Source organism: Phyllobates terribilis, unplaced genomic scaffold (assembly GCF_046119375.1).
Source record: "Phyllobates terribilis strain yellow unplaced genomic scaffold, ASM4611937v1 Scaffold_1__5_contigs__length_1240528914, whole genome shotgun sequence".
Lineage (NCBI taxonomy): Eukaryota > Metazoa > Chordata > Amphibia > Anura > Dendrobatidae > Phyllobates > Phyllobates terribilis.
In genome coordinates, this window is record NW_027362761.1 from 400915503 (window position 1) to 400941584 (window position 26082).

Genomic DNA, 26082 nt, shown 5'->3' on the forward strand with positions numbered 1-26082 from the left:
AATCACTTGGAACACAAACTTGTTGGGGGAGCCTATTTATGTAAATTACACTTAAGAAATTGGCCGTAGTAGATATGACGTAGCAAATCTTATATGTATTGTTTCCAATGGATGATCTCTGCTCTCCCACAGGCCAATAGTTCTCAAGTGGATCTTCTGGTCCTAGAAACACAGAATGGAAATACATCTTGTAATTGTAACCTTTCTTACTCTTTAAGTTGCTTGGTCAGCTTGACAACTTGTGATGCCAATGACATGCACGTCTCCACCACCACCAAGTATCGGGAGCACATGCTGTGGCCTTGATGTTCAGCACTTTGAGATGGTTTCTCTCCAGCATGGTTCTGAATGGTGACATTTGCTCCATATTCCACTAAGGTCTGAAAAATAACATGAACAGTTTTGAATGTCTTACAATATTCAGTTTTTTTCTACGAAAAATGATATATTTTTAACAATTACACATATACTTAATAGTTAAGCAACAACACATTTGCCACCATCTACTCCAGCATCCATGTGTTAAAAGCTTTGATCTTTATATCTTCAATCTTTCCATTCTGACCACATGGATTGAGTAAAAGTGAAGAAATATTCACACCTCATCAGAGATGTGGCACTTCAAACATACTGCCCATCATGGCACTAAAAACTATAAATGAGCTACTAAAAATATGTATATAAAAAAACTAAATGAACAATTATGCTGTCAAAAGAGAGTATTTGCTATCTAAGCCATTTTTGCATGAAAAACATCAGTTTATGATATTTGGCACCAAACACAAAGCATCTGAAATGCTGGCTCTTCCATTTCATATTAATGTATATTTTAGAGGACAGCTAATGTTTGGACATTGCCAAAACCTGACTCATTAAATTCAGACAACCTTTTGGCATTGGCTTTGGTACACACTCAAAGATTTCGGCTTTTGATATGTTTTCAATTATAGAACAGAGAAGAAAGAAATATAGTCGGTGCTCCTCTCAACCAGTCTGAGACTACCCATAAACGGCTTCTCTTTTGGGCTCAAGCTTCCCTGTCCCAGTTTTTTGTTGTCTGGAACTGACTTTATAAACAGAATTAAGAGAATTAAATTTAGTTGTAAGACAATATTTATTAGAGACATAAGAAGACGTACAGTAATTTCCCAAAAGGGGTTGTCCGGGACTTGAACACTGATGGCCACCCGGCACCCCCCGTCAATCAGGTGTTTCCGCTGAGGGTGGTGGCCTGAACTGCTCAGTTAGAAAGCTGCACACCACAGCTCCATCGACTGTATAGTGGCCGCGGTCAGGTACTGCACATCCGCCACCTATTTAAATCAATAGGGGTTGGATGTGCAGTACCCGGCCGCTTTCCCATCAGCGGAGTTGTGCTGCTCCATAACTGAGCAGTACTAGCCGCCGCTTACACAGCTGATCGGTGGAGTGTTGGGTGTCATACCCCCACCAATCAGACATTAATTACCTAACCTAAGGATAGGCTATCAATGTTAAAGACTTGTACAACACCTTTAATGGCCCAAGTTAGGGCAAAACGGCTGACTGTGATGCCAAACTTGTAAATGAAATATTTTTTGTTGCTATGCCAAGTAACTGTATGAGCAAATGTATGAGATACAGAATATTCACAGTCACTATACAGAACAGATATTATCTATCATCTGTTTGTACCCAAATCTGCCTATAAGTTTGGAGCCCACAAGTTGCCTGCCATTGCTGTCAATAAGAGAATGACGCTTCTATTGCTGCGGATTTTTCCACCACAAATTTTAAAACCTCTTACTTTACATGTCACTTACTGAAGTGGTTTCCGTATGGATTCTACTGAAGTGGTTTCCGTATGGATTCTGCTCAGGAACTGAAGTGGGTAGGCAGACAAGGATTAGTCGTTTAATGTGGCTAATCTGTCAGCAGAACGCCACTGAAAATACACATTGTGTTTTTTGCATGAAGAACCATCATGTGACCATACCCGTAAAATGTCCGATTAGCCAGTACTTAAAGGGATTTTCCATTTTTCAGCAAAGTGGATGTCAAACGTGGACAGGTGTGTAAAATAACAAAGATTGTACTCTCTGCCGCTTGCACATGTCTCTGCGTTTTGGCGGCTGCAGTGCTAAGGAAATGTTGACATTGTGTATCGCTGCAGTTAATCACTGAACTCAGTGGCTCTCTCAAACCTTTAGTGTGCACACTGCTGAATGTGGAAAACCCCTTTAAAAGGAATCTGTCAGTATGATTTCACACTCCAAAGTATTTATAAGCCTATGTAGCTCTTTAAAAGACTGGTGCAGCAATACCTTTACTTGGCCAGTCCGCTCCTCCCTTACTGAGAAATTAATGTTTGAATGGATATGCAATTGAGGCTGGAGAGCTATTTGTAGATCTGAAGCTTCTATCACTCCAGCTTTAGAGAACTGCCCAGCGCGGCCTCCTCCTGATGACTGGCGGCTCCTTTGTCTGAAGCCATATAGCATAGAGGCTGCAAGTCAAGTGGAGGAGACGGGCAGCAGAGGAGGAATCAAGCACTGGGCGGGCAATAGAGCTGGAGTGACAGAAGCTTCAGATATACAGTCTCATTTGCATATCAATTAAAATTCTGATTTCCCAGGAATGGAGGCATGGACTGCTGGTCATTAGTGTTGAGCATTCCGATACTGTAATATCGGGTATCGGCCGATATTCGCAGTATCGGAATTCCGATACTTAATTCCGATACTTTTACAATATCGAATACCGGAATCGGAAGTTCCCATAATGCCTGCGCTCTGCAGTGTCTGTGAAGGATGACAAGCTGGATGGCAGCGCGATCCAGCCTGTCATCAGAATGCCATCCCAGCGGGGGAGAATTCTCCTGATTGTTTAAAAGCCGGCGCGCGGTAAAAAGCCGCCGGCTTTTAAACAATCACACAGCCCCATACTGCTTCCCCACAGCCTCCCACCCCGATCCTCCGCTCCCCTCGCCACCTCCCATCCCGATCGTAAGTTAGGACCGGGCAGGGAGCGCAGCACCAAGGAGCGAAGGACCCGGGCGGGGAAGCCGGCAGTGAAAAGACTTCACCGCCGGCTTTCCCGTTCTGTGCTGCGCTTTCCCGCCGGTTATTTCAAATGAACAGCTGAGGTATCAGGTGATGCCGATCAGCTGTTCATTTGAAGTAGCCGCGGTGCCCTCAGAGGGTTCATGTGAGTTCATGCTTGACTGCATGAACTCACATGAACTTTCCCACGACCGCACAGGTCAGCCACACCTCACAGACCATCAGACCGGTCATGATTAGTGTGTGTGCGGGGTGTCTGTGCGATGTCTGCGTCTGTGTGCGGGGTGTCTGTGCGATGTCTGCGTCTGTGTGCGGGGTGTCTGTGCGATGTCTGCGTCTGTGTGCGGGGTGTCTGTGTGCGGGGTGTCTGTGTGCGGGGTGTCTGTGTGCGGGGTGTCTGTGTGCGGGGTGTCTGTGTGCGGGGTGTCTGTGTGCGGGGTGTCTGTGTGCGGGGTGTCTGTGTGCGGGGTGTCTGTGTGCGGGGTGTCTGTGTGCGGGGTGTCTGTGTGCGGGGTGTCTGTGTGCGGGGTGTCTGTGTGCGGGGTGTCTGTGTGCGGGGTGTCTGTGTGCGGGGTGTCTGTGTGCGGGGTGTCTGTGCGATGTTTGTGCGGGTGTCTGTGCGGGTGTCTGTGCGTGCAGGCAGACATAGGCCGATGTGACACTACTACTCCCATCGGCCTATGTCTGTCCCCCGTCCACTCGTGCCAGCAGGATCAGCTCGATGGGAACAGTAGTTCCCATCAGTCTGATCCTGCTATTTAAATTGCCCTACTGTGCCCCAATAAATGTTAAATACATGTCATTGGTGGCCAGTGGTTACCTACAATAAATTAGTTCATACATTACCTGTCCCCGCCGATCGCCACCTAAAATAAAGTAAAAAATAAAAAACTACACCTATACTCACCTAGACACCTAATTCCCCGAAGCCATCGATCTCCTGTAATAAAATATAAAATAATAAACCACAACCTTATCCTTACCCCTCCGGAGTAGTCCACGAGTGTCCCACGAAGATCTCCAGTTCAGAGCAGCCACATAGAATGTGACCGCTCTGAACCGCTGCCGCCGCTAGAATGACGGGGCCGTAAAGCAGCCCCGTCATTGCATAAGCGGGTTCACCGGAGTTCAGGCAGCGCTGCTCCGGTTAGCTGCTTTACGGCCCTGCTGTATCGTGAGAAATTCCCACGGTACAGCACTGCCGTAAAGGAGGTCTCCGGAGCTGCGCTGCCTGAATGCACTCCGGTGACCTCAGTCAGTGGCTCCCGCTGCCGGGAGCGGACGTGTTCCCGGCAGTGTGAGCTTACAGCAGCCATGCACAGCTGTCACCATCTCCAGATGTGACAGCTGTGCATGGGAGATCAGCACAGGAACGTGGACAGGTAACTATTATTTTTAGTGAACTAAGAATTAAATAAAATGGTGTGTTTTATTTCAAATAAATTATTTTTTTCTGGGTGTAGTGTGTTTTTTCTTTTTAATACTTTGTAGGTTAGTAATGGGGGTGTCTTATAGACGCCCATCATTACTAACCTGGGCTTCATGGCAGCTGGCGCTGACATGAACCCCACCACTATTACCCCCTGCCACCGCACCAGGGCAGCGTGGAAGAGCGAGGCTAAGTGCCAGAATTGGCGCATCCTACGGATGCGCCATTTCTGGGGCGGCTGACGGCTGGTGTTTCTAGCCTGGGAGGGGGCCATTATTCATGGCACCCTTCCTGGGCTATTAATATCAGCCCCCAGCTGTCTGCCTAGCCTTTGCTAGCTATTAAAATAGGGGGGACCCCACGTCATTTTTTTGGGGGGGGTCCCCCATTTTAATAGCTAGTAAAGGCTAGGTATTCAGCTGGGGGCTGATATTAGTAGCCTGGGAAGCTCCGTGGGTTTTACCCCCTTCCCAGGCTTCAAACATCTGCCCCAGCCGTCTGCTTAACCTCCGCTAGAGACTAAAATTATGGGGGATCCCACGCCATTTTTTTTTTAAATAAATCCTTTATTTTAACACTAAATGACATTTGAGGAGTTAATAAAGATGCAGTCCCTAAATTATTATTTATTTTTTAATTAATTTTTCCCAAAACTTTTGACGTGGGCTTCGCCATATTTTTGTATGCCAGCCAGGTACAGCATCCAGCTTCTATGAACGCGCCATTTTCCGGGGCGGCTGCGGACTGCAATTTTCAGCGGGGGGGGGGGGGGAGGGGGGCAGAAAGCTTGGGCCTCCCTGCGCTGCGGATTCCAGCCCCCAGCTGCCTAGTTGTACCTGGCTGGACACAAAAATAGGGAGAAGCTCCACGTTTTTTTTTTTTTTCATTATTTCATGAAATTCATGGAATAATTAAGAAAAAAAGGGCTTCCCTATATTGTTGTGTCCGGCTAGGTACAAATAGGCAGCTGGTGGTTGGGGGCAGCCCGTTCCTGCCTGCTGTACCTGGCTGGACACAAATATAGTGCAAAGCCCCACGTCAATTTTTTTTAATTATTTCAGGAAATTCATGAAATAATTAAAAAAAAATTGACGTGGGGCTTCGCTCTATATTTGTGTCCAGCCAGGTACAGCAGGCAGGAACGGGCTGCCCCCAACCACCAGCTGCCTATTTGTACCTAGCCGGACACAACAATATAGGGAAGCCCTTTTTTTCTTAATTATTCCATGAATTTCATGAAATAATTAAAAAAAAAAAATGCGTGGGGCTTCGCCCTATTTTTGTGTCCAGCCAGGTACAACAAGGCAGCTGGGGGCTGGAATCCGCAGCGCAGGGAGGCCCAAGCTTTCTGGGCCCCACCCGCTGCAAATTGCAGTCCGCAGCCGCCCCGGAAAATGGCGCGTTCATAGAAGCGCCATCTTCTGGCGCTGTACCCAACTCATCCAGGGCCCTGGTGCGGTGGCTCACTGGGTAATAAAGGGGTTAAGGCCAGCTTGGCATTATCAGCTGGCCCTAAGCCCGAAATTCATGGGGTCACGCCAATATTAGACATGACCGCCATGAATTTCTAGTAAAGTATTTAAAAAAAACACAAACACCCAGAAAAAAGTCCTTTAATTGAAATAAAGACACAATTCTTTATTGTTCTAAATTAAACCATACCTACCATCACGCCCATTCCAGCTGAAGCCAACGATCTCCTGAAATAAAAGAAAAATAATAAACCAACATCATCCTTACCTTTCCATGGTTCCCACGACAGCTTCAGCTCTGCTACATCGAGATGACAGGCTGGACCGCAGCAGAACGCTGCCATCCAGCCTATCATCCCGCAGACACTGAGAAGCGCAGGCATGCTTGCGCTCCTCAGTGTCAGGCTGTGACGGCATCCCGATAAGCCGAGTCTCTCACGCTCACCGCATGCGCAGGAGAATTTTCCCACGCTGTCAGTGACGTGCATGAGGTGAGCTGAGTTCATTGGACATGACCTCGGCTCATCTGGATGCCGTCACAGCCAGACACTGAGGAGCGCAAGCATGCCTGCGCTTCTCAGTGTCTGCGGGATGATAGGCTGGATGGCAGCGTTCTGCTGCGGTCCAGCCTGTCATCTCGATGTAGCAGAGCTGAAGCTGTCGTGGGAACCATGGAAAGGTAAGGATGATGTTGGTTTATTATTTTTCTTTTATTTCAGGAGATCGTTGGCTTCAGCTGGAATGGGCGTGATGGTAGGTATGGTTTAATTTAGAACAATAAAGAATTGTGTGTTTATTTCAATTAAAGGACTTTTTTCTGGGTGTTTGTGTTTTTTTTAAATACTTTACTAGAAATTCATGGTGGTCATGTCTAATATTGGCGTGACCCCATGAATTTCGGGCTTAGGGCCAGCTGATAATGCCAAGCTGGCCTTAACCCCTTTATTACCCAGTGAGCCACCGCACCAGGGCCCTGGATGAGTTGGGTACAGCGCCAGAAGATGGCGCTTCTATGAACGCGCCATTTTCCGGGGCGGCTGCGGACTGCAATTTGCAGCGGGTGGGGCCCAGAAAGCTTGGGCCTCCCTGCGCTGCGGATTCCAGCCCCCAGCTGCCTAGTTGTACCTGGCTGGACACAAAAATAGGGCGAAGCTCCACGTATTTTTTTTTTAAATTCATGAAATTCATGGAATAATTAAGAAAAAAAGGGCTTCCCTATATTGTTGTGTCCGGCTAGGTACAAATAGGCAGCTGGTGGTTGGGGGCAGCCCGTTCCTGCCTGCTGTACCTGACTGGACACAAATATAGGGCTAAGCCCCACATCAATTTTTTTTAATTATTTCATGAATTTCCTGAAATGATTTTAAAAAAATTGACGTGGGGCTTCGCACTATATTTGTGTCCAGCCAGGTACAGCAGGCAGGAACGGGCTGCCCCCAACCACCAGCTGCCTATTTGTACCTGGTTGGACACAACAATATAGGGAAGCCCTTTTTTTCTTAATTATTTCATGAATTTCATGAAATAATTAAAAAAAAAAATGCGTGGGGCTTCGCCCTATTTTTGTGCCCAGCCAGGTACAACTAGGCAGCTGGGGGCTGGAATCCGCAGCGCAGGGAGACCCAAGCTTTCTGGGCCACCCCCGCTGCAAATTGCAGTCCGCAGCCGCCCCAGAAAATGGCGCGTTCATAGAAGCGCCATCTTCTGGCGCTGTACCCAACTCATCCAGGGCCCTGGTGCGGTGGCTCACTGGGTAATAAAGGGGTTAAGGCCAGCTTGGCATTATCAGCTGGCCCTAAGCCCCAAATTCATGGGGTCACGCCAATATTAGACATGACCACCATGAATTTCTAGTAAAGTATTTAAAAAAACACAACACCCAGAATAAAGTCCTTTAATTGAAATAAACACACAATTCTTTATTGTTCTAAATTAAACCATACATACCATCACGCCCATTCCAGCTGAAGCCAACGATCTCCTGCAATAAAAGTAAAATAATAAAGCAACATCATCCTTACCTTTCCATGGTTCCCACGACAGCTCCAGCTCTGCTACATCGAGATGACAGGCTGGACCGCAGCAGAACGCTGCCATTCAGCCTGTCATCCCGCAGACACTGAGAAGCGCAGGCATGCTTCCACTCCTCAGTGTCTGGCTGTGACGGCATAAAGATGAGCCGAGGTCATGTCCAATGAACTCAGCTCACCTCATGCACGTCACTGACAGCGTGGGAAAATTCTCCTGCACTCAGCACTTCAACGTGAGAATTTTCCCACGCTGTCAGTGAAGTGCATGAGGTGCGCCGAGTTCATTGGACATGAGCTCACCTCATGTACGTCACTGACAGCGTGGGAAAATTCTCCTGCACTCAGCACTTCAGCGTGAGAATTTTCCCACGCTGTCAGTGACGTGCATGAGGTGAGCCGAGTTCATTGGACATGACCTCGGCTCATCTTTATGCCGTCACAGAGAGACACAGAGGAGCGCAAGCATGCCTGCGCTTCTCAGTGTCTGCGGGATGACAGGCTGGATGGCAGCGTTCTGCTGCGGTCCAGCCTGTCATCTCGATGTAGCAGAGCTGAAGCTGTCGTGGGAACCATGGAAAGGTAAGGATGAGGTTGCTTTATTATTTTTCTTTTATTGCAGGAGATCGTTGGCTTCAGCTGGAATGGGCGTGACGGTAAGTATGGTTTAATTTAGAACAATAAAGGATTGTGTCTTTATTTCAATTAAAGGACTTTTTTCTGGGTGTTTGTGTTTTCTTTTAACTTTGACTATGGGGTTAGTAATGGGGGTGTCTTATAGACGCCTCTCCATTACTAACCTGGGCTTGATGTCAGCTGGCATAAGCTGACATCAACCCCAGCCCTATTACCCCACTGCCACCGCTACAGGGCAGTGGGAAGAGCGAGGCTAAGTGCCAGAATTGGCGCATCCTATGGATGCGCCATTTCTGGGGCGGCTGACGGCTGGTGTTTCTAGCCTGGGAGGGGGCCAATATTCATGGCACCCTTCCTGGGCTATTAAAATCAGCCCCCAGCTGTCTGCCTAGCCTTTGCTAGCTATTAAATTAGGGGGGACCCCACGCTATTTTTTTGGGGGGGTCCCCCATTTTAATAGCTAATAAAAGCTAGGTATTCAGCTGGGGGCTGATATTAGTAGCCTGGGAAGCTCCGTGGATATTACCCCCTTCCCAGGCTTCAAACATCTGCCCCAGCTGTCTGCTTAACCTCCGCTAGAGCCTAAAATTAAGGGGAACCCCACGCCAATTTTTTTTTTAAATAAATCCTTTATTTTAACAGTAAATGACAAGTACAGTAATCAACACTGTCACTGTACTTCATATATATGTGACTGACATGTTTCTATCTATCTAATCTATGTGTGAAGCTCTATTCTGTCTGTTATAAATTGTCGGGTACCGCTGCTGAATTGCCGGCCGGCTTTTTTAAAGAGACGGTGCACGAAAACACTAATATTTTTTAAAATAAATCCTTTACACTAAATGACAAGTACAGTAAGCAACACTGTCACTGTACTTCTTATATATGTGACTGACATGTTTCTATCTACCTAATCTATGTGTGAAGCTCTATTCTTTCTGTTGTAAATTGTCGGGTACCGGTGAATGCCGCTGATGAATTGCCGGCTTTTCATGTCATTCTACATTATTCTTAGTTGTTTTACTTCATGTAGAATTAACCTACAAGGAAAGAAAGGGTTTATTTTCATTCCGATATTTGTGTCCCATTGACTTGCATTGGTTTCCGGTATCGGAATCGGCGATATCCGATACTTTTTGGGTATCGGCCCGATCCAATCCGATACGATATTTCCTGATATCGGAAGGTATCGCTCAACACTACTGGTCATGTAAAGATATTGCTGGACTAATCTTTGAAAGAGCTACTTGCGCATATAAATAGTTTGGGGGTGAGATCCTGCTGACAGATTCCCTTTAATATTTCATGAATTTCTCACAAATCACAAGATAAGCTCCAGGTAGTAACAAGTTGCAAATGTTAGTTATACTTCTTACCTGCACACAGCCCAGATATCCATTCTGAGATGCTATATTCACTGCACTGTTCCCACATTTGTCAGTTTCATCCAAAGAAATCCCTTGCTCTTGCATAAATTGAAGAAGCCACAAAAGTATTTTTTCCTAAGTAGGGAATCATGAAAGACAGTTCTCAGTTAATAGAACTCATTTCAAGAGCAATGCTATGAAACAGAGGTCACTAAAACCTAGGTATATTGGCAGAGGGAATGAGGCAATGTTTTATGAAGCCACTTAACAACTGTTATCCATTAAATATTCTGCATTTCATATCCCCTCTGGTAGATGCATCATGATGCAGTAAACCTGGAATGGCTTCTGCAGACGTCTCATACACTGCTGAGGGATCGGAACAGAAAGAGGCTTTTGTCAGGTTGGAATAATAGTCTTATGCTTGACTTGTAATCTGCAAAGTCAGGAACAGTGCAAAAACCGCAGGTCTCATTACTACACTGCTGATTAGTTTACTTCTACATGGATCTGGGGTATACGTAAAAGGGAATCTCTCATCAAACCTTTGCTAGCCTATCTGAGAGCAGCATGATTTACGGGCAAAGACCTTGATTCCAGCAATGTATCACTTGCTGTAGTTTTGATAAAATCACTGTTTAATATGCTGCAGATCTATCAGTTCTCTGAATGCTGAGCTCAGAATAACCCCGCCCACACCACTGATTGGCAGCTTTCTGTATACACTGTGCATAGGCAAAAAGCTACCAATCAGTGATGGGGCAAGATTATACAGAGCTCATGAAAATGGATGAAAATGAAAGACTACCCGGCAGCAGGTTTACTAGTTCTCTATTGATAATGTGTGACTGATAAAAGTGATTTTATCAAAACCACAGAAAGCGGCCCAGTAAGTTACACATCGCTGGAATCATGGATTCTGCCCTTAAGTTATGCAGCTTTTAGATTACATAGCAAATACCTAGGAATTCCCATGAAACACAAGCAATTTTTGATGCAAACACAAGAGTATATGTAAATATATAGGATATGTAGATATCTTCATTTATCTTCTTTTCAGTTCTACTCCATCATGTGTGATTCCAGCCTAAAGGAAGACAAACATCAGATGGCCGAACATTTGTTCCCTCCCAAGCAAGTGTGACTTGGCCAAGAGAACAAGAGGTTTCTACAGAGAGGTGAATAAGCCGCCGACACCTCTATCATCAGGTTACCTCCAGGGAGAACAATAGGATCAAGTGCTAAAATTCAACATGCCCAATCCTTCTCTCCCCTGACCACATCATCTGGGAAAATCAGGATACTCCATGCACATCAGTGTGTGAAGGCTTTTGGTATGATATGGTCACATTGAAATTTTTGAACTTCTTTTTCTAAAATCTCCATAGACATACTGATAGGGAAATTAAATTGTGAGCCCCAATGGGGACAGTGATGGTGTCTGTAAAGTACTGAAAAAATTTGGTGCTTTATAAGCATAATAAATAATAAAATTGCTGCAAAATAATAGCGTGTTTCACAAATTAATTAAAACTGAAGCTAAAACCAATATGACAGCAAACTAAACATACACTTATGATTTTACTGAACTACAAATATCAAAATTATCCTCAGCTCTTTCAGGAGAGGGGACAACTTCAAGCCATCATCAACAAAACCATGGAGACGAGCTTGCATTTCCACAGCGGGAGAACTTTATAAACTCAAGCATCGTAATAAAAGATAAAACTAGAAATGGTGCAGGTAAGAAAGGTTATTGGTACAGTGCAAATAGGTACAAAAATGGGAATAACTGGCAAATCATCTAGACTGGGCCAAAATCTCCTGGAAACCAGTGATTTCGGAAGATATCTTAATTTGGGAAAGCAGAAAATGGGTCATAGGTAGAAAAGAAGGTTTAAAGGCCGGGAAATAGGTGTGGATGTGGGTGGCCACAAAAAGGGGGCATGGATACAGCAAAAAAATATTCCCAAACCAAATGGAGTCTCTCAAATGTTGCCAAGTATGAGCAATACCTTGATTAGGTGTACAAAGATCCTGGGGTGACAGAAATAAATGATGGAATACGCTTGGCATTACATTGATGAAGTCTAGGAACTACACAATATATTTCACTTTAGTGGAGAGATCACGGTACCTGGGCTGCGCTTGCAGAAATGAAGAATACTCGAAGGTATAAAATAAAAGTTTTTATAAACCAAAACCTTTATTTTATACTATCAAGGATTCTTCATTTCCATAAGCGCAGCCCAGGTACCGTGATCTCTCCACTAAAGTGAATTGCTATCTGGAAGAATTATTCCTCCAGCCACGGGGCTGAAGTCGCAGATTGTAAGGCTCATATTGATGTGGTGTCCATACACAGCCACCCCAAGTGAGCACTACCGTCACTCTCACTTCTCTTACAGTATTGCCAGATTGTATGCTTCTGTCCTAACCAAACTCCAGCATATAATATATCTTGATGTACATAGCTAAGAATATTTATGTATAACTGAGATCAATTAATTAATAAAACAAAATAAATCATGTAACATCTAGCCATCTTGAATTTTGTCAGATCCAGTAGCTGAGGGTTTTGGGTTTTTTTGTAGTCAGTTTGAAAAGTTGCCCTTTAAACCAATGTAGATCACTTGGATAATGACAGGGAGATATTCGAGCTGTCACTGCTGGCAGTGACTATGCACTGAGGAGGTATTTCCATTATTCTACTAGACTTGTACAATCCGGCAGCTTGGAACAATTATTCAAATATCAAAAGACTGACCGTCACTTACAAAACAGAACACAGGTGTGTACAGGTGCGAACTAAGAGTAGCCATCTCCCTATATAACTAACAAAGTAGCACTCTGTAGCGCTATTGTATGTAAACATGAAATATATGAAATTTGAATTGCATTACTGCTCTACGTAATAGGAATAATTGAGAATGCTTAGTGCGTAAATTGGCCAATTCATGTTACTCTTAGTAAGCACCTGTATACACCAGTTTTCTGTTTGGAAGTGACGGTCAGTCTTTTGATATTTGTATATATAGGCCTTCTGACTGAGCTCTTCGCCCCTAAGCCTCAGGCGGTTTTAATTGTAGCAGGATCTTACCTTCCCATATACATGTAGGCTTCAGTCTAAGAGAGGATTTACAATAAATAGGTTCCCAGCAACGAGAATCGCCTTAACGTGGATGCCGGGTACACATGAATTGGTCAATTTATGCGTTAAGTATTCTCAATTATTCCTATTTTCTAGAGCAGTAATGCAGTTCAAATTTCATTTATTTCATGTTTGCATGGTATAGCGCTACAGTGTGCTGCTTTATTTGTTAGTTAGAACAATTATTCAGTCTCATCAGGAGAATATGAACATTGTGTAAAGTACTGACTGTATGTACAGTATGGGGATAGATCTCACTGACAGTCGTCGTACTGCATTCTTTCATTATTTTTAACACTTCACCAAATCCATGAATCTATTCAGGTGTTCAGGTTAACGTTGATCACTAATTCAGAGGTACAATAATACATGCTGCATTTTCTACACATAGTACCTGGCCATAGTTAAAGCAGTCAGTGACTATATCACACCTTGGTACGGTGATGTCACTAGTACAGATCATCGTTCAGCTGACAGCTATCTGAAGTGCATGGGGGGGAGCTTTACATATTGATGACCTATCGTCAGGGTGGGTTTTCAATTCCAGATCGGTGGGGTCCGACACCTCCAGCAATCAGCTTTAGCAGCTCTAACGGTGGCCAGATGTGTACAGTGCGCAGAGCCGGAATAGCACAGCTCTCCCCACTGTAGTAGTGACTGTTCTCGGATACTGCAGCTCAGCTCCCATGAAAGTCAATGGCCCAAGAATAGAGATTACATGTTCGAAGTTGTGCTGTTCTAGCTCTGTATAATGTATAAAAGTCCTAAAAATAGGCCATTAATATCAAAGGCCTGGAAAACTCCTATAAGCCAGAGATAATCATTTATGTGTAATGTCTCTATATTTTCCCTTTTGGCATTAATGTTGTGCGGAGATATTTTTGAAGGAAGAATCATATAATGAATATGATAAGACATATAGAAATGAGAGATATTTTCATATCCAAGTTCCTTACCTGACCATAACTGGCTGCATAATGGATAAGGCTAGGGTGATCCTTCGAACAACTGAGCTCAGCAATGGCTTCTGTTTCACTAACCATCCATCGAACACATTCCAGTTGACCCGTCTGAATAAAGAAAAATTAAATGCTCTGAAACATTTTAAAATATTACTTTTCATTCCAAATGCCATAATGTATAGGACAGCTTGACTAAATTCAGTTTAGCAACACTGATTTTTATGTCTTATTTTTACTGGAATTTCAGCCAGAACTCACATATCATAAAACGTTACCTACTGTTAAGGAACTACAACTGTAAGGGTTTGCACCAAGATTGTAGAGTACAGCTGTTTCACCACTTTAGTCTGTCCATATCAAAAGGGGGGGGGAAGAATAAAATATGCTTCTGCTGTCCCAGCAAAAGGTTAGGTAAAGTTAGCATTTGCTGCTTAAAAGAGAGGAATGCACTTTTTTCACTTATATTAAAACATTTAAATTAGAATTTAGTAATGTTTTTTTCTTTAAAGTGAACCTGTCACCAGGTTTGTCCCATATGAGATACAGCCACCACCTTTCAGCCCTGATATACAGCATTCTATAATGCTGTATATATGCCCCCAACCTGACCTGCAAGACAAGAAAAACACCTATTATTATACTCGCCTACGGGGCGGTCGGGTCAGAAGGGTGTCGCTGGTCTAGGTCTGGTGCCTCCCTACTTTCGATGCCGTCCTCATTTGTGTGGATGACGCGTCCTACGTCATCCACACAGTCTCCCCGGGATCTCGCTCCTGTGCAGGCGTACTTCTCTACCCTGACTAGGGCAGAGTAAAGTACTGCAGTGCAGGGCTCTCTGACCTTTCCTGACGCATGCACACTGCAGTACTTTGCTCTGCCCTCTGACCTCCCCATAGAGGAGTATAATAAAAGGGGTTTTTCTTGTTTTTCAGGTCAGGTTGGGGGCATATATACAGAATATTAGAATGTTGTATATCAGGGCTGAAAGGTGGTGGCCTTACCACACATGGCACAAACCTGGTGACAGGTTCCCTTTAAGGAGTATTACCTTCTTGAACATAAATGGCATATCTTGTAGATATAAATTTATGACATGGGATTCCCCCTTTGGCTTGAAAGTGCATTACTCAAGGATTCAAAGAATACCAACAATGCCCTTTAGGATTTGTACTAAGAATTACACAATGTATGAGGTTTTCCTTAAAAGGGTTATCTAAGTTTAGGATACAATTCTGCAGTCACTCTAATCTCTGGTGCCGACGATTTGCATACTTCCAGCCAAATTCCAACTAGACTTGTCCGGCCTCGCTCAATACACTTGCATTAAGCGAGTCTGCACCCATCTAGTCAGCACGTGACCTGATGTTTTCAAATCATATACTTGCGGTCACGTGCCCGCCACTCCTGGCGCCATCACCGGAGAATCCTCACAGCACACAGTAGGTGCGCTTGGAGAGTTCCCAAATCTGGAGTAACTTAGAGCTGTAGAGTGACTGCAGACTTGTATCCTAAGGCAGGACAACCCCTTTAAAAATTATGCAACAAAATGTCCATATATCCAACATCCTTTTTGTCCTATGTGTATCTATGGTAACAAACTACAAGAAACCTTTGGTCTGATATTTCCTTCTATTTTGCTCCATCTTCTTGCTAATTTACAAAATGTAACAGTATATTAACAAAAAGCAAAAAAAAAGCAGAGACAGATGGAAGGTAGTATGACTGCAGGATCAGACTACCAGGGTTTGTTTGTAGTCTGTTACCATGGTGACACATATGTTTCCCAAAAAGCTGTGGTTATTTTTAATGAAGCGTAATTGCAAAGTTGATTTATTTTTTAATAGTAAAAAATGGTTCTAAATGTGTTCATACTTCAATTTATTATGCTGAAATCTGTCAGGCCAGTAGATATGAAATATGAGTCTTCCCTCTAAGATTTTACTCACTAGAAATGCTACCAACCACCAAAATATTATCTCTTGGCTTCATCTCTTACGAACAATGGAAAAAAAGATGAAATTCTGAAATGGTGTAAAATGTTTATTTTTAATGAGTCAGAAATTATCTCTTGTTATGCAGGATAACGAATCGCTTTACATAAAAACGTAAAAAAAAAAAAAGTCAGTGAAGTTATTATGTATCAAAAATAATGTGTTATTTTGTACTTATTAATATAAATAAAAAGAAAACAATATACTGAAGTTTCACTTATTCAAGATGTGGCACACAATGATCACCATGGTCTGCACCCTCCTACATTGAGCTGTTGATATTCTATCTTTTTCAGTATTTTGACTTTTTTTGTAGGATTACATTACGTACTGTGGAAACAATCTTTCAGTCTCCTAAGCAATTGTTACATTCTGAATCCTAATTGTTCTTGACCAGTTGGGCATTTGACATAATATGATAGATGGTCCCTAAGAGAATATCTCATGAAATCTAGCCTCTGACAATTTACGCTGGGTGTACATCCCAGGTGAACTATCCGGAAAAAAAAATATAGTCAAATGAGTAATTTGAGGTTTCTTTTTCCAAACTGCTACCCCATAGTGGACGACAAAATCCGGTAGTGTGGTAATTAGTATCACATATACAGTGGGAAAGGCACAACTTTGAATTTCATTTTTTCTTACAAGTGAACCCCAAGGAGAACTGGTTTGGATAAGCTGCATGTTGAGTCTTCGTTTACCATGACCATAGGAGGTCATGATGTCCTATTTTTTTACCATGAGGAAACTGCAGAGTGCTTCAAAATAAACACCATTAATAAAATCACATAAATTACCAGTTTCCAAATAGTCAAGTTAACTAATTTCTAGCAGTAATATTTAATAATATTCCAAAAACCAATCAGTGATCCACAGGCAAAGGGAAAAAAGCCCCATAAACAAAACTAGTTCGTTGTTTTTTAGCAATAGGTTGAATGAGTATTTTTCCCCAAAAACAGACCCCAATTAGTGCTGCATCTACAGCCCTAACCTCTGAATGTGTATGCGCTCTTTAGCTCCTTTCTTCTTTGGAAATTGCATCCACAGTATATCCTGAGAAAATCTGAACGATTTCAATAGGAAATGCATAGGAAGCAGGGGAAAGGGGTAAAACAGAGACTGGTTTCTCTTTTGGGGAGATTAACCTATTATTTAAAAAGGGATGAACTACTTTAGCTTATAGAGATATTTTTCCTACAAGTGGCATGTTCCATATAAAAGGTTACATGGCTTGGTACCAGATTAATTAATTGCTCAAATTATTATGAAAATATGATTTTATACATTGGAAGACAGGTATATTTTGGTTATTATAAATTATTACTTAAAAGCAATATGTTAAACACTCTGGACTTTCCAGTGATCGTCTTGTGATACATATTGAATTTTTCAAATAATGGAAAAACAGATTATTATGAGGGAACCTCCAGATAAAGTTTTCCTATTTGAGGAACCCCTCTAACAATCTTGCAAATTTTTTTTCAAGATAAAATAGTTTTATCTGCCTTGTAATTATGATGTTTGCAATCACTTTCATCAAAAAGGTTGTCCCATAATGAGATATTAGATTTCTCTGTTAGATCACACAGATACAAAAGTAAAAAATATTTCTGCGTCTAGATGTTGTGATACGTACAGCGGCGACCAAAAGTTTTTCTAAAAGTGTGATTACTTCTGTCTAGTTGTTGTGATGCCATTTTCCTGGGTGTTACTGGAAGCAAATGGTTGTCAGCTATAAGGATGAAAATTGTGTTTGACCTTGTTTTATCCCTTTATGTGTTTAGTTTACAACATTTCTGGGCCAAATGTTTTGCATATTTTGTCATGGGTAGTTGAATTTTGCCTATTTTTTTTTTTTTTTATGTGTGTGTTATTAGGTTAAAACATGGCAAAGACCAAGCCAAATTTATCACCAGATGTCAGGAAGCTTATTATTCTGAGAGTGAATTCAGGAAAAAGCCAAAAAAGGTAGCTATAGAATTCAACTGTTCTCAGAGTCAAGTGTCACGTATAAGTAAAGAAAAAGAAGGTTATAGAACAGCTGACAAACCTCGAAGTGGACGACCACGGAAAACTTCCTCCAGAGTTGATCACATTATTAAGAAAACTCAGTATCTGTTGTCCATAAAAGTGCTGTACAGATTTCGCACCAAATGAACAAAGAATATGGGGTCAAAGTGAGTCACCAAACTGTGGTGCGATGGTTAAGAGCAGTAGGGTTGAATGCACGTGGTCCAGTCAAGAAACCTTTCATCTCTGCAAAGAATTGGAAGGTCCAACTTGAGTTTGCCAAAGAACACATCCAATGGAAAGAGACAGATTGGTCTAAGGTGTTATGGTCAGATGAATCCAAGTTCAATCTGTTTGGTAGTGATGGCAATTGGAAAACCCCCTAATGATGTAAGGTACCAAGCACCTACGGTGAAACATGGTGGTGGCAATGTCATGATTTGGGGCTGCTTTTCTGCTTCTGCCATTGGCCCTCTGCCTAGAATTGATGGAAATATGAATGCTACCATGTACAAATATATACTGGAGAATGTAATGTTGCCACATGTTAAAACCAAAGTAGGCAGGGGATGGAGATTCCAGCAAGACAATGATCCTAAGCACACATCTAATTTTGTCAAAAAGTGGTTAGCAAAGAAAAATGTTCCCCTGTTGCAATGGCCAAGCCAATCACCTGATGTAAGCCCTATAGGGCACCTTTGGGATGAGTTAGGGCAACGGGTTGGGGCCCATAGCAATAAAGATGAATTGTTTGCAGATGGAATGGAACAAGGTCCCTCAAGATGTCTTGAATACCCTAGTGGCTTTAATGCCTCGTCGGTGCGGTGCAGTAATTACAGCAAGAGATTATGCTACAAAATACTAAATTATGGCATTGTAAATAATGAATTACTCTCTGTGTTATGATCAATAAATAGTATATGCAAAACTTTTGGCAGTCAGTTTTCTTTAATTAAATGACCATACCTATATTCAAAAGAATTTTGGTTAAAATGAAGGTTTTTTATTTTTAATTCCCAGGACTTGGCCCCTACAGAATAAATTTTAAAGTAGGGGAAAATCCCATTAAGGACGTTGGACAACACCTTGAGAAGGGCTAAAAAAAGTAAAATACAATGCAACAATTAATAAAGATCCATCAGCGCAGTATGTGTTGTTGAATTTCAGAGATTTTGCTAAATTATTTTTGCTAAATTATTTACAAAATTTTGTTTGGGAATCTGCTCACATGAAACAACGTAAATTTTCTGTAGAGTTATGTCTACATTGTGTTTTTAAGACACATAATATTATTAAGTTATGACTTCAATTTTATGACATTAACATTTATTGGGAGAAGCTCTGCAGTTGCTGAAATCTTTACATGTCTCACAGTGACATGACTGCCTTCTATGACTTGTAATAGAAATATAATCATTTATTATATTGGGCTTAGGTCAAAATTCCTAGAATAAAAAAGCAGAAAATGTTAGCTGCACTGGCTGTATGTAGTCTTAGATGTATGTTTTATGTATTCTTTCCAAATGATTATGCCTTATTTATGACTGGAAGGTGTCTTAGAGAATTCCCTCTTTACTCTTTTTCCAAATATATTTAATCTTTCTTGAACCAGACAGACTCCACATTGGAAACCATCCAAATTTAAAAAAAAAAGTTCATCATGACTGAACTTTATGGCAAAAGCATTAGAAAACCTGTCAGTCTGCATACGCTTGGGTTTATGAATCAAGCCCGTAAAGTAGACGTTTTTCCACTAAAATGACTTCAGGCACCATTTCTAATCAACATATTTTGCTTCTGCACATTTTTAATAGTTTGACATGAGTTGAAATATGGGATATATGTAAAGTCCATGTAATAAAAGCAACAGTGACATGTAAGTTCAGCATCCAGCTAATTCTGGGTTCCTATTTGCATTTCCCTCCTTTTTTTTGCTTTATCATGGAAATATGCAAATGTTTGCAATGTCAGATTCATCACACACAATAAAGTTTTCCATAGAACTTTGTGGTGTATCTACCCTCTCTTGTTCCTCCTGGACAGTTCCAGGAGTCAATCTATTCATATATTTCCAGGAGGAATGATACATTAATTGTACAACAAATGGGCTCTGATTCATCAAAGCAATTTTTACCTGAATTCTGGCATAAATTGCTTTGAAAATCAGAAAAACTCGTAGTGGAGCAAAAATGTTGAGACTTTTGGCGTCTTCACCATAGTTTCTCTCAAAATAGGTAGAGCTGGGGTTGGGACAGAGGCAGGGCATGGACCTGGCGGGGGAAGTGACACCACAGCTTGTCAAATTCAAGATGAGCTATGACGTTCCCTACGCCAGAAATCTTACTCCAGTCACTGACTGGATTAAGATTTGTGGCGAGGCGCGCCTCACTTGTCTGACACTCCTGATTCATGAAATGGCGCATCTGACTCCACCTTGCCCGCTCATCAAGACCGGCAAGAAAATTGCCGGTCTTGATGAATCAGGGTCAAAGAATGCAAGCTTTTACTAACTAAAAAACTCTCTCTTTAGAGGTGGTACGAAGTCATCTTAAACCGATTCCTGCCCGGCTCAATTCTCATTTTTGCGCTTTCATTCTTTGCCTTTTGACTACCCGTTTGTATAACCCCTTTTGCCTCTGAAGCATTTTCACCTTAGTTTCCAGACTTCGGACTTTGCCCCTGACTATCCGTTTGTCTCATCCCTTTGTCTTTGACGTACCTTCCTGGCTTTTGACCTTGGACCTCTTAACTAGCATCACACTGGCATAAATTTTAGTAACCTTGTCGGGCCGTGGGAGGTCTCCCCAAGCTCGAATCCCTAATGCTGTTTTGAAAAAAAATGAGAGTGGTGGAAAATCGTTAAAAAATGTACACATTTGAAAGATCTTTGGTGATTCACTTATTTTCAGTGTGTAAGAACGCATTGGCTTTTTATTGGAGAAAGTCACATGTCCCCACTTTGGAGGACTTAGTTGATAAGATGAATCTCCATAGAATATTTGAACTCAGATTTGCCCTTATCAACAATAATTTACTTAAATTCTCTAGGAAGTGGGATATTTGGCTCACTAAATTCCCTCAACCCTCTCATAACGCTGGAACATCTTAATGTGTGTCGTGTTTAGCTCATTAATTTGTTTAATTTTTGCTAATGATAGTAATGTGTGTTTAAATTGTTCAAATTTCTGTATTATCGTATATACTATTTGACGAACAAATTTCTCCCATCTTTCCTGATTATCCATTCCCGTTTGTTCCCTTTCCCTTTCCCTTCCCTCAGAATTTATCCCTTATTATGAATATTCTTTTGTCACTACTTTTATGCTACGTTTGTTATTCCCCTGTTAAATTGTTTATTAAAAATAAAAAAATATGGTAAAACAAAAAATGTACACATTTTTGAGTAAATGAGGCATGCTCCAAAAATTGTGATTTTTTTTAGGTCATTAAAGGGGTTTTCCACTTTATCTTTACTTTAAAAATGTGCTGGGATAACATTTATTGGGACTTATTAATATATTATTAGCCTTTTAGTTCTCCTTATGCACATGCTAGTGCACGGCTCTCCTGTTCTCAAAATGCTAATTAATGGAGGGTCATGTGACCAGACCTGTCCATCAGCCTCCTCAAACTGAACACTGCACATAGGTAAGTCTTTCAATTGGAAGACTCTTGGACGGGTCTGGTCACATGACCCTCCAGCGAAGGCGGTACTAATTAGCAGGCGGCATTTTACAAAGATCAGAGCTGAACCTGTAGTGCCAATATGTCACAGTACAATACTTGTTTTCAGACTTATGTGGCCTGAAGGTCCTCTAAAGGGAGAAACAAAATGTGTATAATCTATACTTGACATCAAAGCACCGCATGGCACATAAGGTATGCTGGCTCTAGCCCTGGAGGACAGGAGGAAACTTTCTTCATTTCAATTCTCTAGTGTTACAGAAGAACATATTCTTCAGTAACAGGAACATTGCTAAGTTTATTCAAACAAAAAGTAAAATTAATGGAGATTAAATCTTTGAAGACATAACTGCAAAATATTTTATGTAACTATTTTTTGTTAGGGCTGTAAACTAAAATTCATTATTGCTAATTGCAGGTTTTTATTAACATTACACGCTGTAGAAGAAATCGGCCACCAACGTAGTCTTCATGACATATTAGGAAACACAACTGTGTAATTAAAAACAGTACATAAATGTGGTGTAAAAAACTCAACACGACAGGCTACTAAATATGCAATGCTTCAATATGGCTTTCCTTTTACACAATAGCAAACCCAAAGAAACTGTCAGTGTCTTAAGATTAATCTTTTTTTTTTTTTATAAAGAGGTTCTCCATGTTGTCAAACAAGTCAATCGCTGGGGGTCCAACCACTGGGACTCGCACCGATTGGTGGAAAGGGGAAGTTTTGTCCTCCTTAGAATGCAGTGGCACTGTGCACGATTGACCGCCGCTTCATTCATTCCTTCTCTATGGGGTTGCTGAGCGATGCTCTTGGCTTTTTTCAGCAGCCCCATAGAGAATGAATGGAGCAGTGGTCGGGGGTCCGACCTTCTATTTTTTAAAGGGGGATAAATGTTCCATGTTGGAAATAAAAATTCTCCGTTCTGCCAATGGTACAGGTCCCAGCCTTGGTACACCCACCAATCACCAAGTTATCACAGATCCCGTGGATAGGATCTGTGATCTTGGTTTCACTTGACAACCTCTTTATGTTAGAAACGTTCCAACTTATATTCAATGTGCTAATTTGTGGGTGGTATCCAAGTCTAGAAAAAAATCTGTGCAGTGTGTAAGGCAATGTGGATTTCCCATTGCAGACAACTGGAAGGCGTCATAGAGGCATGGGAACATTTCCTTACAGATATTTTTTTTATTTCAGTTCATGAGTGACTGGCAATCCACTAGCGACTAGGACTCTGGTAATGAACTACATTGCACAGTACATGATTTCTCGTTTATAACTAGAGGAATACTTTAAAATAATTTTCTAGTTCTTTAAAATTGATAGTCTATCCAAAGAAAAGGTCACCAATATTAGATGGGTGAGGATCTGACTTGCACCATCTTCACTGATCTGCTGTTTACAGGGGCTGTGGCGCTACTGCGCGTGCCATGTTTTTATGGTTGACACCATGGAAACCTGAACACCGTACATTTAGTAGAGGCTTTGCTGGGTAAATTACTAGTCAATAGTACAAAAGTACATGTACAAATGTATCAAATGGGTAGCAAGAGTCGAACAACCACCAATCTAATATATTGTAGACAAATCTAGCTCTGCAAAACTCTTTTAAAAGATGTCAAATTTCAGATCTGATGTTCTGAGATATAACATGGAGCCGTGAAAATAAAAGAATCAAACTTTTTCCACAAAAATTATGTTTCACCCCAATTTTTCATTTTCACAAGGGTAAGAGGAGAAAATGGACCCCAAAAACTGTTGTGCAATTTCTCCTGTGTACGCGAATACTTCATATGTGGGGAAAATACAGTGTTTGGGCGCACGGCAGAGTTCAGAAGGGAAGGAGCACTGTGTGACTTTTTGAATGCAAAATTGGCTGGAATCGAGAGCGGACGCCATGTCGCGTTTGGAGAGCCCCTGATGTGCCTAAATAGTGGAAACCCCCCACAAGTGACCCCATTTTGGAAACTACACCCCTCAAGAATTTTATCAAGGGGCATAGTGAACATTTTGAACCCAGAGGTACGCACAGAATTTGATAACATTAGGTCATCATATTGAATCAGTTGTCATCAGTCTTGAGCGCAAGTGCTCGCTACTTGAGTTTGCATTGGGTACTCAGGTATACACCATGTATCGTGGGTGCTCGAGTGACATGCTCGAGTCCCCGCCCGCATGTTTAACGGTAATTAGACACCCAAAAAAAACAGGCGGGGATCGCTCGTGCATGGCAGGCAATCCCTGTAAGTTTTTTTTGTCCGCGAAGCATATGGGGCGGAGACTCGAGCATGTCACTCGAGCACCTGCGATACTCAGTGCATACCGAGTACCCGATGCAAACTCAAGTAGCGAGCACTTAAGCTCAACACTAGTCGCCATATCGTCATCTTTTTTTTACTTTTGAAAAAATCCCAACCCTAACCCTAGCCCAACCCTAACCCTAACCCTAGCCCAACCCTAACCCTAACCCTAAAGCGAACACTAGCACAACCCTAACCCTAACCCGAGAGTTTATTTTTTACACCGTTCCTCATGCGGTATAAGTGATTAGACGACTTTATTCTTCGGGTCGGTGCGATTACAGCGATACAAGAATCATATCGGGTTTTTATGATTGACAGCTGTCACATACTAAAAGACGCATTTTTTTTGTAAAATCTAGTTTTTGCATCAACATATTTTGAGAGCTATAATTTTTCCATATTTTGGCCGACAGTCATGTGATGGCTTGTTTTTTGCGGGATGAGTTGATGTTTTTATTGGTGCCATGTTCAGGCGCGTGACATTTTTTGATCGCTTTCTATTCCAATTTTTGGAAGGCAGAATAAACAAAAAACAATAATTCAGGAATTTTTTTTTTTTTTTATGCTGTTCCGCGTGTGGTAAAATTTATAAGGTAGCTTTATTTTTCGGATCAGTACGTTTACAGCGGTACCACATTTATATAGTTTTTCTATGTTTTGGCGCTTTTACACAATACAAGCTATTTTATCGAAAAAATTATTTTTGTGCATCGCTTTATTCTGAGAGCTATAACATTTTTATTTTTCGGCTGATGGAGCTGTATGGCGGCTTGTTTTTTGCGGGACAATTTTTATTTATATTTGTCTTTTTATCGCGTGTTATTCCATTTTTTGTTTGGCGGTATGATGATAAAGCATTGTTTTTTGCTTCGTTTCTAATTAATTTTTTTTACCGTGTTCACTAAAGGGGTTAACTAGTGGGACAGTTTTATAGGTCAGGTCGTTCTGGACACGGCAATACTAAATATATGTACTTTTATTGTTTTTTTTTTTTCATAATAATATTTATTGAGGGGTACATTATATTTTTATTTTTGGGGATAATTTTTTTTCTTTATATATTTTTACAATTTTTTTTTCACTTTGACACGTTTTTTTACTTTTATTCTTTGTCCCACTATGGGACTTTCACTTTTTTTATTCTGATCGCCTGTCTAGCACAGGGATGTAGCATCATCGCTGTGCTATACAGGCTGTCAGCGCAGCAGATGCAGAAGATACTTTGGTCATGCACTGCACATGACCAAAATATCTTCCTGCTGTCTGGTGACCCGGATGTTGTCATGACGAAATTGGGTCGTCATGGCAACATCCGGAAAGCTGCGGCAATCACCTCCCCTTGCCACCGCAATGCTGCGATCGACTTCGATCGCAGCATTGCAGGGGTTATTGTGCCGGGAGCGGAGCGGGACCAAAGCAAGGAAACGACAGAGATATAATTATATATTTTTACAGGTGAAAGACAACTATTTTTTACTACTTTCAGTATTGATGACATATTGTTTCAGAGCTCTACAGTCTACACTATCACAATGGACAATCTAAATATGAAATATAAAACAGGTGATCACCACAAAGACTGTGATGTAAGTCATGGAGCTGATTAGCATGCCTTGTGCCTTATATGCTGTAACATGGCACTTTGGGAGAAATATACGAGTTTCATTTATTTTCTACTCCGTTCATAAGTTCTTTGGTTTATAGGGATTTTATTGGGGAATGGCAGGTCTCCAATAACTTAAGTAATGCAGAAAATCAAATGTCAACACTTTAAATGGAGGTGATAGTTTTTTATTGGACTAAGTTAAAGAATCTGTTTTCAAAAAGGAACAGTTTGGTAAAAATCCCCCATATTATTTAAGTCAAAAGTAAATACACACTTGCTAAGTTGTAAAACATATGAGAGTTAGGTGAAATGTTCTAATTATTACATCCATGCAATAACCTAAGTCCCAACTAAGCATTTTTAGAAAAGATTGCTGCTAAACTCAAAGTCTGC

General features: G+C 41.6%; 1 protein-coding gene across 4 annotated transcripts in view; it reads right to left on the bottom strand.

Annotated features, from left to right (window-relative positions):
• Positions 1 to 26082, bottom strand: part of SNCAIP (synuclein alpha interacting protein) — a 281465-nt gene that overhangs the window by 31351 nt on the left and 224032 nt on the right. For all 4 annotated transcript variants that reach the window (XM_073676875.1, XM_073676882.1, XM_073676888.1 and 1 more), the window contains 3 exons: positions 14083 to 14196; positions 9985 to 10110; positions 211 to 380 (listed from right to left, as the gene is read on the bottom strand). In XM_073676875.1, the coding sequence (XP_073532976.1) occupies positions 211 to 380; positions 9985 to 10110; positions 14083 to 14196 (410 nt within the window). The remainder of the gene's footprint in view (positions 1 to 210; positions 381 to 9984; positions 10111 to 14082; positions 14197 to 26082) is intronic.